General features: G+C 40.3%; 1 protein-coding gene and 1 long non-coding RNA gene across 2 annotated transcripts; both read left to right on the top strand.

Annotated features, from left to right (window-relative positions):
* Window positions 1-675: 675 nt before the first annotated feature.
* On the top strand, window positions 676-4,951 carry LOC104959931 (ubiquitin carboxyl-terminal hydrolase 22-like). The gene is made up of 3 exons (XM_010787838.1): window positions 676-737; window positions 989-1,138; window positions 2,876-4,951. Exons 1-3 carry the CDS (start codon window positions 688-690, stop codon window positions 2,916-2,918), a joined length of 243 nt encoding a protein of 80 aa, XP_010786140.1. The 5' UTR covers window positions 676-687; the 3' UTR covers window positions 2,919-4,951.
* An 894-nt stretch (window positions 4,952-5,845) lies between these two features.
* On the top strand, window positions 5,846-7,201 carry LOC104959930 (uncharacterized). Its single transcript, XR_799936.1, has 3 exons — window positions 5,846-5,980; window positions 6,130-6,270; window positions 6,780-7,201. It is a non-coding gene; the product is annotated as an uncharacterized lncRNA (long non-coding RNA).
* Window positions 7,202-7,608: the final 407 nt, after the last annotated feature.

Genomic DNA, 7,608 nt, shown 5'->3' with positions numbered 1-7,608 from the left:
AGACATGACGAGTGGCACTCACAGTGGCCAATCAGAGTGGTACTCAAACCGGATACATCACACGCGATGAGGGTTCCCAACCAACCACAATTGTTTAAACTAAGGAAGTAGCGTAATTCATACACTGATAGCAGCACCGTTTGTCCAGCGGCTTAACCGTCCAATCAGGTACCGGTACTGACTTAGTACCGGTTCTCGATACCCATCCCTACACACAATTCAATAAGATGTGCATCTAGGGAAAGCAATTTCTGACAGTCTGATATGCAGGGCTTGTGAGGTTTATCTCCAAAAAGTTTAAATGAGGTGTGTGTGTGTGTGTGTGTGTGTGTGTGTGTGTGTGTGTCTGTCTATATGCTGTGCTGTATCCACCTCTTCTTGAGCGACATGAAACCAAAACATGTGTTTATTTGACTTGCAAAAAGACTAATTTCAACCAGTTGTAGATCAATAGTTGCATCTCTAATTTGGATGCTTGGTGTCTGTTCAGACCGCATCATTTGTTTATATAATGTGTATAAATGGCCCTAAGCTGAGAGTCGCACTGCAGTAAATGCTTTCTTTGTTAGGATGGATTTAAAGAGCGAACAGATGTGTTTTATACAAAGAAAAACACATTTATTGCTGACTCTCTCAAAAACAGTTTTTCACAAGTGTGTCTTGCTGTGTTTCAGTAAAGAGAGCCGGATGAACGGGCAGTACCAGCAGACAGTGGACCCCTTCAACAACGACAACAAGTAAGACAAACATCGCTGAAATGAAAACTGTCTCTTTGGGTGTCCTTCCTGTATTCTGCTTTCTGAAGGAAATTAAATTAAATGCACATACCTTTTCTTTTAAGATAACTCTGGTTTTCTGTGAGGTGAAATCACTGTTTTTGTCAAATAGCCTGTCAGCTCTGGCGAAATCAAAGATAACAACAACGTATAATGGTGAGAATATTCGACGATAGCTAGACTGGTAACTGTTATTGATCCATGTGTTTCAGGTACAGTCTGTTTGCAGTGGTGAACCACCAGGGGACGCTAGAGAGCGGCCATTACACCACCTTCATCCGGCAGCACAAGGACCAGTGGTTCAAATGTGACGACGCCATCATCACCAAGGCCAGCATCAGGGACGTGCTGGACAGTGAGGGGTGAGACAGAGCACAGATCAAAATATTGCCACAGCACACATTATAAAGCCTTAACGTCATGGATGATTAACCAGGTATAAGTATGATATCATATTTGTTCTTCACGATACTTTAAATGTGTACCTGTTGCTATGATTTGGAGGCGCGTGACGCTCCTGCTCCAGCCGAAAAGGTCGATTTTATAACGGGTTTTAGGAAAAATAATGACTCAATCTATCGGTATTCCAGTAAAAAAAGTGGCTAAATGGCTAATTGCACAATGATAGCAACAAGTACCTTAACTACCCTTTAACGTGTTCATGGTTAATCATTAATATGCCATACATAGCACTCAGTTAATGATCCACGATGACAAGTTTTATACAAGGTGTGATATCCTTTTTTCCTATTAAACATCCCCAAGATAACAAAAAAAGTGTAATTTAATTTCTGGTATTGATAGTCAAAGTGGCTCTGGGGGCTAGGCTAACATTATGCTTTTCATAGTAGAGAAACTTCACATTATAAAGTCCTTTTATTTACGGTCCGAAGTAGCCAAACCATAGGCGGAGTTTGACATTTGCGCTCGGGGGGGCAAACCTTTTTTACTTCAGTACACAGTCCCAACTATTGCGTGGGGTGCTAAGGATACAGTAGCAATAAAGCCAGCGCTCACCACACTGAATATCACTTTTCCACATACAAAACAACTCGTCCCGTCATGCATGCCTCATGCCCGCCGTACACACACACACACACACTCATATGGAAGCGGCGGTCTCTCCCCCGGACAACAGTGCATTACATAACTGTAACACTTATCATTACTGTGCACATCTTATACTTATTTGATAACTACTATATCCCTTGAACACGCTACAATATTATTAACCAGTGTCCTACCTTATTAAAATATTGATATACGAAATATTTGTATTGGAACAGTTTTCGACGTAGTAATGCTGTAACATATTTCAGCCACTAGGGGGGGCAATGCCAAAATCCGCCTATGAGCCAAACACTGTCAATTCGGCTGGATAAGAGCACACTGTGTTGGAGAAGTTCTGCTTGCAATTCAATCTAGCTTTGTAAGTTTAATATCAACATAAACACAACTCCAAAGCTGTCTACTGTTGTTGTTTCTGTTGCTTCATCGCAGCAGGTACGTCATGACGTGGACATCTCGGGCTTTGGTTGGTTGAAAACCGAACTGGTACTCAATTGGTTCATCGAGCAAACCAAACTACCACCAGCAGAGAGCTTGAATAATATATAGCAGTTGTTGGGGAAATATTTTCCAAGGCCCATAACTTTGACCCAGTGTATCAGTTCATGCTGTCCTGACTGAGCACACGCACCTGTAACCTTGGCTGCTGTGCTCTCAGTGTTCTGTCTCCCTGTTCCTGCCTGTTGGATCAGCTGATAGAGGTGTTAGGATTCTATCTTGTTATGCAGCATGTTGATTATTCTCTCTGAACTAGCTAAACACATGGGTCTGGGGTAGAGCTCTTCAGAATTGACGTGGCAACTCTACCGTGAAGTCAGAACCTCTGACTCTTGGACTTGTTTTGTGAATTCTCCGGCCGAAGCTCCAAATAAACCCATCTGTGTTTTCCATCAAAGCTCCTGCTCTCCCCGTGTCTCCTTTGAGTCGGTGACTCCTCCTGCATTGCTACACAGACGTTTCCCCCACAGCAGTGAAAAGGAGGTATTAGTGGTGCTGCAATGTGACCTCATTTTACGTTTCTCTCTCCCCAGGTACCTCTTGTTTTATCACAAACAGTTCCTGGAGTACGAGTAGTTCCCAGCAGAGGAGACGAGGAGACGAGGGAGGATTAGTTTCATAGTGGAAAGGAGTGATGAGAGAGAGGCAAGGAAACAAACAGAAACCTGCCTGTATCCCTCTTATTGGAACAACTACATACTAACCTAGTTCAACTGTATCACATCCAAGAGAAAACACGTGCAAGAAAGAACAAAATGCAAGACGTTCGAAGGAGAGATCGGTACAGGATGTTACATTAAACATTGTTCACTTGAATTTAAAGGATGAAGAAGAATAGTCTTTACTTGATTTCAGACATTAGACGTGTTGCATCCTGACGTTTTCCTCCTTTTCTCAGCGTCACAGAAGGGCAGAAGGTTATTTTAAACCTTCATTAACCTAGGAGAGGTTTACTTGATCACAGATGCTGTTTCTCACCGTGTAGACGACCAAATATAACAAGGGGGGAAGTTGTCTTAATATGAATTTTCGTTTCAAATGCAAAAATCACCTGAAGAATGGAAATATTAACGTTGTATTGAGAGAGAGTTAATTCCATTGATCACCTGTGTCGTTGTCAGTAAGATAGGAAACGTCGTCTATAACGAAGGATAGTGAATTGTATATTTTTATACATACTGTAATTTGAATTGTTTGTTTACGATTTAGCATTCTCCCTAAAAGAAATCTCACATCTGTGTTACAGTGTTCCGTCAATCATGTTTTTTTATTACACAAAAAAGCTAAATAGTGCTGAAATTGTTGTCATGAAAACTGCTGCTATGGCGGATTTTGTTTATTTTATATGTTACTGTTTAATTGTATGGAAGCCATGAGAGGCCAGTGAGAAAATTGTCGGGTGGAAAGAAAATGATTTAGCTAGAATTATTTTCTATTTCTATATTAATATACATGTTTAAAAAAAGGATTACATTATATTTTTTTGTACATAAGAAGAAGTGGTGTGTTGTTGTAATACTCACGTCGGCCACAAGAGGTTTCACGAGAATAATTTGTTATTTCTATTTCATTTTATCTGTAAAAAAAACAGGTGAAAATAAGACATTTTTTGTTAGGATTATTTCTAAAGAGTTTCTTGTTGTAATACTCGCGTCGGCCTCAAGAGGTTTTACCAGAATAATTAACCAAGGTACTGTAAAAACATTTTTATTTTAGCATTCATTGTAAGGGCTAAGTGTATGCTGCTCTAAATAGGATACAAAATAGTCATCATTTCTTTTCAGATGAGTTTTAATTTGTGTTTTTTGTCAGCATTTCCATTTTTTTTACCTCTTTAAAAAGTTATCCTGCAATATACTTTTTTTTGTCTGGCAAAACCATTTCCCCCACTTGTTTCAACAGTTTTAAAGTAAAACAACACATCAATCTTAAAAAACAGCCCTTTTTGTTTTCTCACTTGCCTCTCAGGGCTTCCGTAGTTTTGACTTTAAATTGATCCCATTTGTTTGCCGTACAAAGGCAAATTCTCCCTTCTTAAGATCTGTTGTTGTGATGGTGTGTATCAGGAGTTTGAACCTTCAGTGTTAGCCGCATGTTGCTCTAATCTGGTGTGTGTGTGTGTGTGTGTGTGTGTGTGTGTGTGTGTGTGTGTGTGTGTGTGTGTGTGTGTGTGTGTGTGTGTGTGTGTGTGTGTGTGTGTGTGTGTGTGAAAATGAAACCTCAGTGTTGGTGTGTTTGGATCAAATTTGTTATTGGGCGTAAAGAGACATAACAAAGTGTGTGTGTTGCTGTTTGTATGCACGTGTGTCGTGCGTATGTTCTTATGTTCGTATACTGAATCAGTACTTTGCATCAGCATGCCGTTGGGAGCTGGGTATCACAGTTTGAAGGAGTTTTTTTTCCACATGTTGATGATGATGATGTATGTAAAAGTATATATGTACAGTTAGTATGTAAGAGAAGACAAATGAAGAAGCCTTAAAGTGGATTTTGGGTTCGTTAAATCAGAAAAAAAACGTTTGTTGTTGAGCCGGTCAGTCTTTCCTCGCACACACACATGTAACTGCTGCAAGAACTGGACACTCAAATAAAGAGAATCTATATCTGTACACACTCTCTGCCTCTTATTCACTGTCCTTGATGTATTTGTGTTGAGTTATTTTACTGCATTTTTTCATATGTAATGTAATATTACTGATTAAATGGTAATATCTAGCAGGACTGAGTTTTAAAGTGGCTAAAAACACTTAAAAAATAGGAGGATTTGAACAGTTTCACTTCAGTTATTTCTGGTTTAATGTTGCCTTATTGTGGGAAATGCAACTTCAAGGAGATTCTGAATCCTTATATGTAAACCATCACCCAACAAATACACAGTACTCATAATTAACATGCATACAGTGTACATATTAATCTATCAGGGTGTCCGCGGGTCTTAAAAAGTATTAAAAGTTGATAAATCAATTTAGTCAAAATGAAGCCTATTAAAAAGTATTAAACGGCATTTTCCAAGGTGTTACATTTTGTAGCTTGTTTTCAATAAGTATATAAATTGTCCAAAGAGGTTGTATTCTACAGTCTGCCTGAATGTAATCATTGCGTAGGTGTGTAGTGTGATTCTGTGTAGTTTATTTATGGCATCCCGTTGAATTTGACGTCATCTGAACAGGACATCGCACGCTCACTGCTTGATAGCGCGCAAGGTCCGTTTACGCCGGTTGTTAAACAACATCGTTATGGGGAAATGCAAGTTTGCGTCCAAATGGTTGGAAGATAAGGAGGAAGGACAATCAATACTGTATATAGTAAAGTGAGTCGCTAATGTAACCGGTTAAAACTCAAAGTGGCGATGAGGTCTTAAAATGTATGGAAAGGGTCTTAAAAAAAGTCTTAAAAGGAATTCCATTTGACTTCAGGATTCCTGCATATACCCTGCAATTGCTTCAGAAGTTTCCTCCACACTAACCCATAGTTTTTACATGATTTGTTCCTTGTTTGAAGCCCTGCTTATTTAATATTCATGCATTGGTGTCCAGGGTTTCTTCGAGCACATCTTTGCGGTGTGGCCAGTCTCCACGCTCTTTGAGCTGAACGGGAGCGTCCACGAGTGGTGGTTCAGATGGAAGCTGGACCGATTTGTAAGTCAAATGCTTTTTGGCTCCAGTTGCTCCTGTCATTAGTACTCAAGTGTTTACGCTAACACATTCTTAGAACTATAAAACGTTGCAGATTATAAAAAGCTTGGAACCGAACTTTGTAGAAATTGGTTTTGATGTTTGTTTTGCAGGTGGTGATACACGGCATGTTGTTTGCCTTCCTCTACCTGGTGCTTCAGAAGCGCATGGTGCTGTTTGAGGGCAAAGGAGACGCTCTCTTCTCTCCCAAGACCTCCAACGTGCTCCTCTTCCTCTCTGTCGTCTCCTTCATTGTAAGACTCTTCACAGTACTGAGGTTTAGATTCATTATTCCAGTTTGCTGTCATCTATTCCGTCTTGCAGCTCTATTTTCTTATGGAAAATGATCTTGGTTGTAAACAACGGCACTTTAGAAGATAATGATAACACAGGGAGGGTCAGTTACTGTTAGGGATGTTCGGACTCATTTCCCTAACGTTTAAATGGAAGTTTTACCATTAACTAGACCTTTTCAAGACAAATATAATACGTACGTTTAATTAAAAGAGCCAATAGAAATGTGATGAGATCATTTTCATACCGGCATCATGTACTCCGGTTTTACGAGATATCCTCTTTGTCCTGCTTCACATCCTGCTTCCTGCTGGGCTACAGGTGTTTGTTTTCAATATCAATATTTGAGCATCATGTACGAATGAATAGAACTAGTATATCTGTTGCCAAAGTACATCAACCACTGTTTTGTTGAAGCTGTTGATTGAAACATGTTTACCTAACTTCTCCTTTCCCCTTATTTTTCTAGACTTACTCCATATGGGCCAGCAGTTGCAAAACCAAAACCGAGTGCAACGAGATGCATCCTTACATCTCTGTGGTGCAGGTAGATTCTTTTGTCCGTCCTATTTTCGTGTCAGAGGTACAGTATATTTTGATGTTCTGTGGTTATTAAACCAATGTTTGTCTTGAGAAATATTTCATTGTCACATTACAGGATTAAATGACTGCAAAAACAAGGGAGTTGCCTTAATTCATTGCTAAAGATAGTTATGGCACTACCACTGGGGACACTGGTGAAGTTGTGCAATAGATAACTTCATTAAGAACCCTGAAACTTGACGTAGCGATTGTGAATCACTCTTACTTGAGTGTTATAGGACTGTGTATCAGAACGCCGCTGCTCGTGTCCTCACTAACATTAACGGCCCGTCCACACAGCGGCGTGCGTTGAAAGCTTCACCATTCACTTTGAATGGGGTGACGTCACTTTTCGCCGAACTGCATTGTGGGAAGCGACCCAGAGCTTTGCTGGCGTGGCTCGCTGCAAAAGTTGAGCAATGTTCAACTTTTGAAGCCTCGGCAGAAGCGTCAGCCAATCGAATCATATGCCAGTACAAGCTCTAGCCAATCAAACCGCTGCTTGTGTGTCAGGGGCGGGAGATTCATGTGATTGGTTGTTGGTCGAGTTTCAGACACGCCCGCCGGCAAGCTTCAACGCATGCCGCTGTGTGGACGGGCCGTAATAGAGTGGATCACATCAGTCCGGTTCTGAAATCTTTACATTGGCTTCCAGTCGGCCAAATAATTGATTTTAAAATACTATTGCTAGTTTTTAAATCATTACATGGTTTAGG

This window comes from Notothenia coriiceps, unplaced genomic scaffold (assembly GCF_000735185.1).
Source record: "Notothenia coriiceps isolate Sejong01 unplaced genomic scaffold, NC01 NC01_scaffold00031403, whole genome shotgun sequence".
Lineage (NCBI taxonomy): Eukaryota > Metazoa > Chordata > Actinopteri > Perciformes > Nototheniidae > Notothenia > Notothenia coriiceps.
This window is presented reverse-complemented; position numbering and strand designations above follow the sequence as displayed.